The sequence below is a fragment of the Heloderma suspectum genome, chromosome 3, assembly GCF_057233095.1.
Source record: "Heloderma suspectum isolate Gila_16-S chromosome 3, 16-S_ref, whole genome shotgun sequence".
NCBI lineage: Eukaryota > Metazoa > Chordata > Lepidosauria > Squamata > Helodermatidae > Heloderma > Heloderma suspectum.
The window spans coordinates 71,945,852-71,958,455 of record NC_139460.1 but is presented as its reverse complement, the minus strand read 5'-3'; the positions used below and the strand labels follow the sequence as shown (position 1 = coordinate 71,958,455).

The following is a 12,604-nucleotide window of genomic DNA, read 5'->3' as shown; positions in this document are numbered from 1 at the left end:
TCCCTGCTGTCATACACATCATATAGTCATTCCAGCTAATGTCTGTGCATACACTGCAAATTTACGAAGGAAGGGGGACTTTGCACATACAGCAGTATATACAAAGGCTTTCATGTGAACAGGAACTCTGATTACATGAACACCAGGGGGAGAGATTTCGTGACATGCACAATAGCAGGGGTGGGGCTACTCATCTTGTAAACAGAGAGCTTCGTCTGATGGGTGGTATAGACATATAATAAATAAAAAAATAAATAAAATTGGCATAGCCCCGTCCCCACTCATGTGTTTAAGTAAGTAGGTTAAGCAACAGTGCAAGCCCAATTAAATGAATGAGAAGATGTGCTGCTGCACCACTACTCAGTATATACAAATGTGTACAAGAATATCCTTATTCCAGTTTGCAACTGATTATGAACAATTCCAGACACATTAAAACTGCTTCATCATTTTGTTTGATTTTATACATTTGTTTAGGCTAGAAACTTTTTTTGCTCCTTTTTAACTGTTTCTTGATACAATTAGCTTCTTGAGTCACATTCTCAAAACAAAGTTAAGCATTCTAATTTACTTAGTCAAATTCATCCACTTAGTCACATTCATCATCTGCTTGTATGCATCTAAATATCATTTACAAGCATTGGTAGAATGCTAGCATTTCACTCTCAAATCTATCTATGTCTCGCCCTATCTTCAGATCAAATATTAAGGGCACAATCCTATGCGTGTTTAAACAGAAAAAAGTCCTATAACTGGGGAATGCTAGTAGTTGTAGGACCTTTTTCCTGTCTAAACATGCATAGAATTGTGCCCTAAATGATAATGAAAGCCAATAACTTCTACCTATCTTTAAAAACAAAATCCACTCAAGCAAGTGGCTTGAGTGAAGGAGAGAAGGAAGACTTACTTGCTACTTCCAATGATGCATTGTGGCTCACAGCTTCACCAAGGTAATTCCTTGCTACACAGACATAGACTCCTTCATCAGGCCTACTTTTGCGGCCATGAACTATGCGTAAGAAAAATAAAGATCCACTTGGTAGCAACATCCGATGAGAACGAGGATCATCTTTGTCAGTGTCAACTCTTTCTCCTCCTTTGTACCATTCAATAGTTGGTGTTGGTCTGCCTTCTGCCTTACAATTCAAAGTTGCTGGTTCTCCTTTAGAAACAATTAGATCCGAAGGATGTTCAACAATCCGAGGTGGGAAATCCTCTTGTCGAAGACGGGAACCTGAGGGAGGAAAATGCAATTTTTAAATTTCTACTGTTTGCTAATATGTGATGGAGATGCTCAAGCTCGGATTTAAATGACGTATACTTGGGAACCAAAAAGTTATTCTTTATTAGCTTGATGTCAGCAACTATTTGGTAAAATGTTGTGATTTACAGAAGATTTCTCTCCTCCCTACCCACCTGTTAACATTTCAGTTATTTCTATTATTAATATGTATACCATTTCTGAGTAGTTTTCAAAGCAGTTCATAATAAACACTTAAGAAAAGAACAACAGTGCTAGAAACCAACACTTAATAAATCAATATAAGATCAGTACAATCTTGAAATCAATAAAAGTGATGCAACAATTATATAAACACACATATCCACATTTCAGCAGAACCTTTTGACTAATAGAGTTTCAAAGAGTATTGCTTTCACATGTCTCCTAAAGGCCACGATGGAGATGGGTAATTTCACTGCCTCAAACCGAGAGTTCAAACACTGGGATAGTGGCACTATCACCACTGGCATTAGATTTTGTGGTTATATCCTCCCTGCACCCCCCCCCCCACATTCCATGTCTATTTGGATAGCAGAAGTACCTGTAGTAGTATCTCCTCAGAACATTTGAACGCATGAAAAGTGATCTATAAAGAGGCTTTGCTTCAGAAAACAGCTCCCAAACTCTCTGGGACTTTAGAGATAGATCAAAAGCAGCATTTGAACTGTGCTTTTAGGATTCTTTTAGGATTGGTGTGAAATGATGTGAAATGATTCCTATGGCCAGTTCCAGTCAGGATCATAGCTGCTGCATTTTGGACCAGTTGTAGTTAACAAATAGCTTCAACAGAAGCCCCTTGTAGTACAATAGCACAATCTGTTGATGGCCTTGCAGGCCCCTTCCAACCCTACTACTATTCTATGATCTAATCTAAAGGTAGTTAATTATTGCACAAAAGTGTAATGAGCCATCTCTGTATCCATTATAAATTCTGATATTCAAATATTCTTTCCAAGCTTTCACTTAGAAGAAACTTGTGACTACTTTTAATTTCAGACACCAGAAGGGCACACCACATTTTTCAATTTATGTTATTTTAGGAAAGAACTACTAGTCCCTTAGCTTGGGTTACTTGGTGTAGTGAATTAATGTTTTAATTGCTTTCAGCTTTTTCTGTAAAATAAATATGAAGTCTTTGAAATGTCTTCATCTGGTCTTCATCTGCTTTTGCATGCAAGTGTTCATACGTGCATACTCACACACTCCTTAGATCAGTTCAGATGAAATCCTGTTCTAAACCATGGTTTGGCATTACATGCAAAAGCCATACTGAACCTCAAGTTTGCACATTCCCCATTGCCCTCTCCTTCTCTGGTGCGCCCCAGGAGAAACAGATCAGAAATACCTGCTTCTGTTTTAAAGTAGCCAGACCATTATGTCCAAACTTGTGGAACTCTGATTTTCTTAGAGAATAAGCCTAGATCACAAACCATAGTTCACATAGTTAGAGTTGAAGCTAACTAGAGTTCCCCGACTTTGGACAGAACAGGGAACTCTGCTAGGTTAAAATCTAAGTAGATGCTTCTGATTTCATCCTCTGGCAAACACCAGAGAAATGGGGTGGGGACACATGATCCCAAGGCTCTCCACAGCTCATCCATGTAACAGTAAACAATCATTTAGGATTATATCTGAGCTTGCCTTCTATATCCAACTATCACCTATGGAAGTGTCCAAAAGTCATTCTAAAGCAAAGATGAGGAATGTGTGGCTCCCCAGATGTTGTTGGATAACTACTCCTATCATCCCTCACAATTGGCTATACTGACTAGGGATGATGAGAATTATTTATATTTATTTATTACATTTCTATACTGCCCAATAGCTGAACTCTCGGAGCAGTTCACAAAAATTAAAACTACAAAGCACAGAATAAGAACAGTATAAAAGATAACAGCTTAAAACTACAGTATAAAAATACAGCCAGAATAAAACCTAGCAGCAGTCCAACTTCATCAGAGCCACACATTCCCTATCCCTGTTCTAACGGGACCATCTCCAATCCTTTCCTTGGGAATGGTCATAGTGGTAGAGTGTATTCTTTGCATACAGAAGGTCTCATGTGTGGTATTTATATTTGTGGTATTTAAAAGATGTCACATTTTCTGCCTCCCGAACTACATGAAGAAGGGTTTTCCAGACAGTGGGTACTGCTACAGAGAAGGCATACTGTCTGCATGCTTCATGGCGACATTCTGTTCATTTTGGAATGACCAGCAAGGCCTCCTCTGCTGATCTTAAAGGTTGCCTGGGTATATATAAGGGAAGGTGGTCTGCTAGGTATCTTGGTCCCAGGTTGTTTAGAGTTTTAAATAAGTTTTTTTTAGCACAGGTGTTACATGAGCATAGCTAGGTGTCCCAGTGAACACTCTAGCTGCTGCATTCTGCACTAGCTGCAGCTTCTGAACCACACACAAGGGCAGCCCCACATAGAGCACATTGCAGTAGTCTAATCATGAGGTTACTAGCGCATGGATCACTGTGGTTAGGCTATCCCTATCCACGAACGGCAAAGTTGGAGTACCAACCGAAGTTGGCAATGAACACTCTGGACCACTGAGGCCACCTGGGCCTGCAGTGAGAAAGATGGATCCAGGAGCACCCCCAAACTACAGACCTGCTCCTTCAGAGGGTGTGCAACCCTATCCAGAACAGGCAAACACCCTAATTCCTGGACTGGGAAATGCCAACCCAGAGGATCTCTGTCTTATCAGGATTCAGCATTAGTTTACTGGCATTCATCCAAGCCATAACTGCATCCAGGCACCAGTTCAGAACATGCATGTCCTCTCCTGATTCAGGTAACACAGAGAAATAGAGCTGGGTGTTGTCAGCATACTGGTGACACTTTGCCCCAAATCTCCTGATGACCACTCCCGACGGCTTCATATAGATATTATATAATATTGGGGACAGGATGGTGCTCTGTGGCACCCCACAGTTTAACTGCCATGGGGCTGAGGTACAGTCACACAATGCTGTTCTTTGGAACTGACCTGCAAGTATGAGTCAAACCACTGTAGAACAGTGCCTCCAACTCCCAACTCACAGAGGCAGTCCAGAAGGATACTGTGGTCAATGGTATCAAAAGCCACTGAAAGATTGAGAAGTCGCAGGGTCGCACTCCCCCGACCTTCTCCTGAAGTGACTAAGGCCGATTCTGTCCCAAGAAAACAGGCCTGAACCCAGACTGGAATGGATCCAGAGAATCAGTTTCATTCAAGAGCACATGCAGCTGAGATGCCACCACTCTCTCGAGCACCTTACTCAGAAAAGGGGTATTTGCGACTGGGCAATAGTAAGCATAGATCTCTGGATCAAGGGAGGGTTTTTTCAGAAGTGTTCATACCACTGCCTCCTTCAAGGCAGTAGGGACCACTCCCCTGATCCATCCAGTTGGCCCCACCATGGCTAGCTCGTATGGTGGCAAGCCATGATGGGCAAGGGTTGAGACAGCATGTGGTGGGTCGAACAGATGCAGGCTTCTTGTCCACATCCTCAGACTCCAAAAACTGAAACTGATCCCCCCAAACAATAAGATGATACACTGGACACCTCAACAGGCACTGCATCAATAGCGGTGTTCAAGTCAGCATTAAATCCCTGGCATTTCTGAGTAGGGCTGGGAAATACTCCTGTCTGAAACTCTGCTGAGTGATGGCCAGTCAGTGCAGACGATACAGCACTGGATGGACTAATGTCCCAACCAATTGTAAGACAGCTTCTTATGTAATTCCTGTCTATCCATGAACTATACCACTGTACTAACACTGGAAGTTTTGGACAGATGTGCTGAACATGTGAAACAAAATACTGAAGGAATTTAATACGAGTTTTAATGTTAGTATTAAGTATTTTTCACTGCTCTTCTCACAGAGCATCTAGAACAGCTTACACCAGAAATTTAAAACAGTCAACAACAAACTACAAAATATAATTTAAAATGCTAAGTGGTGTGATCATATGACACTAATTTTTTAAGTTGCATTGGTTACCCACTTATTTTTAGACTTAAAGCTCTGAACAATTTCAGGTCCGGTGATTTGACATAACACTTATGTCCAAATGAATGTGTCCAGAGCTTCAGTTATTGGGTGGTGCAGAAATGTGATTAGTGGCTCTAGTTTCTGGCCCACCACTAAGGTTGGTGAATTATAGATACAGAGCCTTTTTAGTGATGGCTCACACTTGTGAAATTTCCTCCCCTGATACCTCCACTTGAATCCTCTCTTGGGGCTTTTAAATGGAACTGAGATGTTGTTATTCCACCAAGTGTTTTACTAATTTTCTTCTGGCCCCCCAAATATATAAATTTCATCCGATGCTGTTTTATTACATGTTATTTACTCCATTATTGTATTGCTTTTAACATTTTTAATGCAACCACTTTGTGAGGTCTAGTCCTAAAAGGCAGATGAAAGCTAAAATACAATGTTTTACAGAAATGATGACACTAAAACAATGTAAGACAAAAAATAGAACAGCATTGCCAGAAGTATGAGTCAGTATACACAAATAAAACTAATCATAAAAGGTCTCAATGAAGAAAAAGTCTTCAAATGAATAAAATAATGCAATCTAAAAGAAAAGAATCTACACATTAAAATCCTGCTGAAATTTTAAAAAATATTTTCAATCTCTGTCTAAGAGACATCATAGAGGGAGCCTGACATATCTTCACTGGGAGGATATTCCAGAGCTGGAACCATTCAGAATTTCTGATTCTGTGTAGCCTTAGATGTGATGTGGGATATTCATAACCATATTTCCCAGCATCAACTTCTATCATTAAAAACAGTGATGGGTTGAGGGGGTTGGATTCGGGCAGTAGCATGCGGGGGGGGGGGATTTTTTTTTTTAACACTCCATCCAAACCATTTCCCTCAACTTAAATCCCCCTTCCATGAAAGATGCTACTGGCAGCAGAGCGGGGGGGGGGGGGAAACAGGCCCTATATTTTGTCACTCTGGGACAAACATGCTATTAGAGGCAAGGTATTAGTGAGAAGCTGAATAGTTCAAAATTGCCATTCAGTCCTGTGTTGGTTTGCCAACACTTTAATGAGGAAGGAAGGATAGAGAATGAAAATCTTAAAACTTTCAGAAAAGGAAGGATGGATGAAGAGACTGCAAATGCTACGTTCAATTTTCTTCATACATTAGAAAAGACATATAGGGAACTCCCCATAACATATTTCTACCAAAGTACCATAATAAAGTCACACTTATCTGCAACATTTCATAAAATTTCTCAGGGCTGTGCTTTTCATGAGGAAACAAGTGGTATAGAGAGAGCATTAACAGCAAATTTGATGACAGCCGCCAAAGGGGATGTAATGGCTTTGACATATGAGTAATCTTCCACTACTATACTTTTAATTTTCCTTCCTTATAGTCAAGTTATTTAAGTTCCAATTTGTGTTTTATTGAGTAGAAGCAACTTTATCTATCAACATAAATCCTACAAAGGGGACCAATCCTGTAATTTTCTTGTCAGAAATCTGTTCCAGAAGGGATAGTGTGTGAGCACAGAAACACAATACTCATTGGTTACTTACTTTATCTACAAAGAACTCACATTTTTCCTTCCAAAGCTCATAAACACTGCATTAGAGGAAACTAACACACTTGCACAACCTGCTCCAGTATAAATTTCACATCTCAAAGTGCAAAATATAGCATGCCAAATATTCCATGCCTTTGGTTAAAAGAGCAATTCTTGTGGACATAATACTGATCACCTTCACATATTCATTTGCAAGCTTAGTATCAAGATTCTGCAAAAACCTAATTTCCTCAGCTGTTTGTGGTTTTTTTAATCACAAAGGGGCTATGCAGAGAGTTGGTGTAGGAGAGTAGTTAAAAGCATGACCTATGAACCAGGAAGTCTCTGGTTCAGATAAGCCCAACTATGAACACACTAGGTTGCCTTACATATGTCAGGATCTTTCAGCTTGGGCTTTTTCGTATGTAGTAAGTGATACAAATAAGGTCTTACAATACAGGATTCCTGAAAATATTGCTAAGATAATATATGTTAAGTGCTTTGAAAACTCCCCCTTCCCTCTATTTATTTCATTTAGACTCTGCCTTTCTTCTGGTTTCTGAACTGCCTCCCACTCAGGCAGGAAGATTAGGATCTGTTTAGCATCAGCAAGATTGCTGTATCATTTGCCTTTAAGACATGATCCCTATATAAATGTTACAATTGTTTACATGCAAGCATTCTGGATGTTTCTGTGATTATACCAACCTTTCTAAGCTGGGATAATTCTGCCCTTTAATGTCACTAGTCTCAAACTGGATTTCATCCACTTTAAAACTGTGATATGGATCTGGACACCCCGAGATTCATAAGTATAAGTAATGAATATATGTGGCCATCTTATTGTATGCTTTCTGCATACTCATGCTTTGAAACCATGTGATCTTATGTTTTAAAGACTCTCTCAAAGTTATTAACCTAGAAATCTTTCTCAAATTCAGTGATCTAGTGCAGGCACAGACTTTCAGAGCACATAGGAGAACCTCAATCTAGACAAGACGGGGGTCCTGCTGGTCAGCAGACGGGCAATCCAGAACTGGAAGTACAACCCGCTCTGGATGGGGTAGCACTCTCTCTGAAGGATTAAGTACATAGCTTGGAGGTTCTCTTGGATCCAGTGCTGTTCCTGGATGGTTGGGTGGCAATAATGGCTAGGTATGTCTCTGCCCAACTTTGGATGGTGCATCAGCTGCATCCCTCAGAGAGGCTGATCTGGCCACAGTGATCTACACTTTAATCACCTCACATTTACATTAGTGTAACGCACTGCATGTGGGACTGTCCTTGAAAAATGTTTGGAGAATTCAGCTATGCAAAACATAGTGACCAGGTTGTTATCTGGTTCATGTTTTAGAGACCACATAATTCTGGTCTTGAAACAGCTGTACTGGCTTCCACTTTGTTTCTGAACCCAGTTCAAGGTACTGTTTCTTATCTAAGATTTCTAGGTAACTAACTTTGAGAGAGTCCCTACCAGCTTGGCCCCTAAACAGCTTGGGGTCAAGGTATCTGAAATACCTCTTCCTCCCATATGAGCTGCCTGAAATTTGTGATCATCATCTGAGGTCCTCCTCCTAGAGAGATGAGATGAGGGTGGTGGGTACACAAGCCAGGGCCTTTTGCATATCCGTTTCCTGGTTGGTTAGGTGGTTTGTTTTAGAATTTACAATATAAACTTCAAAAGAATGCAAAACAACACAGGAATAAAATATATACAAACAGCCATAAAAACTGGATTCTAAAATGCTTAGGAGAAAAAGGTCTTTACCTAGCTCCAAAAACATATCAAGGAAGCACCAGGCATCCATTAGCAGAGGACATTCCATAAATGGGGCACCACAACTGAGAAGAGCCTGTGTCTTGTAGCCACCTACTTAATTTCCTTCAGTGAAGGCACCTGGAAGAGAATCTATGAAGATAACCTAAGGGTTCAAGAAGGTATATACAGAAGGAGACATTCCTTTAAATCGCTGTGCACAACCTTTTTGGCCCCAAGGCTATTTGCTGGGGGGCCAGGGGCTGCAAACACACACGCAGACATTAATTCACACAAATATATAAATATTTAATGAAATTACAGGATCCAATCTGTGCTCCAAATCTTTTTTGCAGACAAATTAGCTTCCAATAACTCAAACCAACAGGAAGCACTGGGTGTCCAGGAGATCTGTGTACACATACTACAGAGTATTAGGAAGGAAGAATTGCAGAGGACACCCGTTTTTTTGTTTTTTTTTAAATGCTCTTATTGTTTCGATTCAGAGGCAAGGGCTGCAGAATTAATCACTCCTGCTGTTGGGTAGTATCCAACTATGCCCCAGTGCTAGCATGTTGCACTAGAATAAACCAACACTTGCTCAACAAAACTAGCACTTACTAAGGTAACGGGGGAAAGCGATGATTTGCTGCTGAAATTCAATGGCAGCACCAAATTTCAGCAGCAAATCACCACTTTTTCCCTTTCCCCTAGCAAGCTCAAGTTACATTGTACAAGCATTGGATTACACGAACGCCATGTCATTAGCACTAGTGCTGGTACACAGCTGGATAGTACCCATTATGTATACATCAGGGCACTCATACTCCAGGAGTTCCCTTCAAACCATTTCATAACTGACACTTTTCTGACACAGATAATTTCTGTGCAGGAAAAAGCATGTACTTCTTCATATATGATAAGGAAGTTGTTGAATGCATTGTTACTGGATCCATGTACAAATGGAAAAATGAATTTTCTTACAGTACTTTCATGCACAATATGGCTGCTTGGTACACAATCAGAAAACGATGCAGTTACTATTATAATTATATAAATATTGTGTGTTTAATGATGTTTTAAAATAGTAAAAATAATATAGAGCCAAAAAGGTGTTAAGTCAATCTGTAATCTCATTGCGAGCAGAGATGGGGTAAAGAAGAGACAGACAACAAGGCTTGGATTGAAAATTGGGCCACATTTATTGAAAATATCTGCAAAGGGGGAATCTAGGACAGGCCCCTGACTGTACCAGCAGCTTGTTGTTCAGTCGTTCAGTCGTGTCCGACTCTTCGTGACCCCATGGACCATAGCACGCCAGGCCTTCCTGTCCTGCGCTCTCTCCCGGAGTGTGCTCAAGTCCATATTCATTGCATCGGTGATGCTATCTAGCCATCTCATCCTCTGCCGTCCCCTTCTCCTTTTGCCTTCAATCTTTCCCAGCATCAGGGTCTTTTCCAGGGAGTTTTCTCTTCGCATTAGGTGGCCAAAATATTTGAGCTTCAGCTTCAGGATCTGTCCTTCCAATGAGCACTCAGGATTGATTTCCTTTAGGATGGACTGATTTGACCTCCTTGCAGTCCAGGGGACTCGTAAGAGTCTTCTCCAGCACCACAGTTCAAAAGCATCGATTCTTCGGTGCTCAGCCTTCCTTATAGTCCAGCTCTCACAGCCATACATTACTACTGGGAAAACCATAGCTTTGATTAGACGGACCTTTGTTGGCAAGGTGATGTCTCTGCTTCTTACTATGCTGTCTAGGTTTGCCATAGCTTTCCTCCCAAGGAGCAAGCGTCTTTTAATTTCATGGCTACAGTCACCGTCTGCGGTGATCTTGGAGCCCAAGAAAATAAAATCTGTCACTGCTTCCATTTCTTCCTCTTCTGTATGCCAGGAAGTGATGGGGCCAGATGCCATGATCTTAGTTTTTTTAATGTTGAGTTTCAAACTAGCTTTTGCACTCTCCACTTTCACCCTCAACAAGAGGATCATTAGATCCTCTTCGCTTTCTGCCATTAGGGTGGTATCATCTGCGTATCTGAGGTTGTTGATAATTCTCTTGGCAATCTTAATTCCGACCTGTGATTCATCCAACCCGGCATTTCTCATGATGTACTCTGCATATAAATTAAATAAGCCGGGTGACAATATATAGCCTTGTCGTACTTCTTTCCCAATTTTTAACCAATCGGTTGTTCCATGTCTGGTTCTTACTGTTGCTTCTTGTCAGGGTGGACACTAAGCCCATAGAATCCCAGAGTAGTTCTGATTCTGAGGAAGAGAAGCCGCTCCTGGGAGAGGAGCGCGCTCATCCTTCCCAGGGCCAGCAGCTGGCAGGGATTCCTCCCAACAGCATTCCTAGCATAGATAGCAGTCCAGGGAGTGAGAGAGCGCGGGAAGCAGATTTGCTGGACATACGATGCCGATGCAGGGAGCGGCGCCAAATGGAGGGCGCGGAAAGGAGGCGTAGTGCCCGGTTGGTGTGCAAACAACGGTTGTACCCAGAGGATCCAAGGGAAAAGGGGAGGGACTCTCCCTAGCCCATAAGTTCAGGGTCTGCCAGTGAATCTCCTTCAAACAGGGACCAACTGTTCCAACTTAGGGCATAGGTACTCTGCTGCTCATATCTAGTTGCTAACACTAGAGCTGTTAAGTTGTAAAAGAAGAATAAAGCTTTGAAAAGAATCCCTTTGTGTGTGTCTGGACTTGGCTACTGGATTAGACTGAGAGAGGCCTCCAAGGAGCCCTTGACACTTCTTGACCCTCGTACAGGTTTCTCAGGAGACAGGTAAGGTGGTCTGGTACTCCCATCTCTTTCAGAATTTGCGACAGTTTGTTGTGATCCACACAATCAAAGGCTTTAGCCTTTAGCTATTTGCGTTGCCCTTATTTTCGCCGTAGTCTACGTAAATCTTTATGTAGACTAGACGTGTCAAAATAAGGAACGCAAATGGCGGTCCCCATGGGAGCCGCCATTTGCGTACGCGTTTTTTTTTTTTCAAAGTCACCCATGATACGTGATGATTTACATAGCCTATCACGGCTGACTTTGGAAATCTAGCCGTGATAGGCTACGTAAATCGTTACGTAGCCTATCACGGGTGTGTGTGTGTGTTTTTACTTTTTTTTTCGCGGCCAGGTAGACAGGGCGCTTCTACCCGGCCTGAATTTCGACGGCGAGGGATGGGGCGCCTCCCCCCCGGCCTGAATTTCGGCCGGGCAAGGCAGGGGAACCGAAGCGCCTCCCCCCAACGTGAAGCAAGCTTCGAGAACAGGTAAGGGACTTTCGTCCATCCCTAAGGATTTTGAGCATAACTTTGCTGGCATGTGAAATGAGTGCAATTGTACGGTAGTTTGAACACTCTTTGGCATTGCCCTTCTTTGGAATTGGAATGTAAACTGACCTTTTCCAGTCTTGTGGCCATTGTTGAGTGTTCCAAATTTGTTGGCATATTGAGTGCAGCACTTTAACAGCATCATCTTTCAGGATCTCATCTTTCAGGATCTACTCAGCACTGGTTAGGCCTCATTTGGAGTACTGTGTCCAGTTCTGGGCACCACACTTTAAGAAGGATGCAGACAAACTGGAGAGGGTTCAGAGGAGGGCAACAAAGATGATCAGGGGACTGGAAACAAAGTCCTATGAAGAGACACTGAAAGAACTGGGCATGTTTAGCCTTGAGAAGAGAAGACTGAGGGGAGATATGATAGCACTCTTCAAGTACTTGAAAGGTTGTCACAGAGAAAAAGGTCAGGATCTCTTCTTGATCATCCCAGAGTTCAGGACACGGAATAATGGGCTCAAGTTACAGGAAGCCAGATTCCAGCTGAACACCAGGAAAAACTTCCTGAGTGTTAGAGCAATACGACAATGGAACCAATTACATGGGGAGGTGGTGGGCTCTCCCACACTGGAGGCATTCAAGACCAGGCTGGGCAGCCATCTGTCAGGGATGCTCTGACTTGGATTCCTGCATTGAGCAGGGGGTTGGACTCGATGGCCTTGTAGGCCCCTTCCAACC

General features: G+C 42.0%; 1 protein-coding gene across 3 annotated transcripts in view; it reads right to left on the bottom strand.

Annotated features, from left to right (window-relative positions):
* The window catches only part of ROBO1 (roundabout guidance receptor 1), a 602,488-nt gene that overhangs the window by 402,831 nt on the left and 187,053 nt on the right, over positions 1-12,604 (bottom strand). For all 3 annotated transcript variants that reach the window (XM_084843506.1, XM_084843507.1, XM_084843508.1), the window contains exon 2: positions 908-1,234. In XM_084843506.1, the coding sequence (XP_084699632.1) occupies positions 908-1,234 (327 nt within the window). The remainder of the gene's footprint in view (positions 1-907; positions 1,235-12,604) is intronic.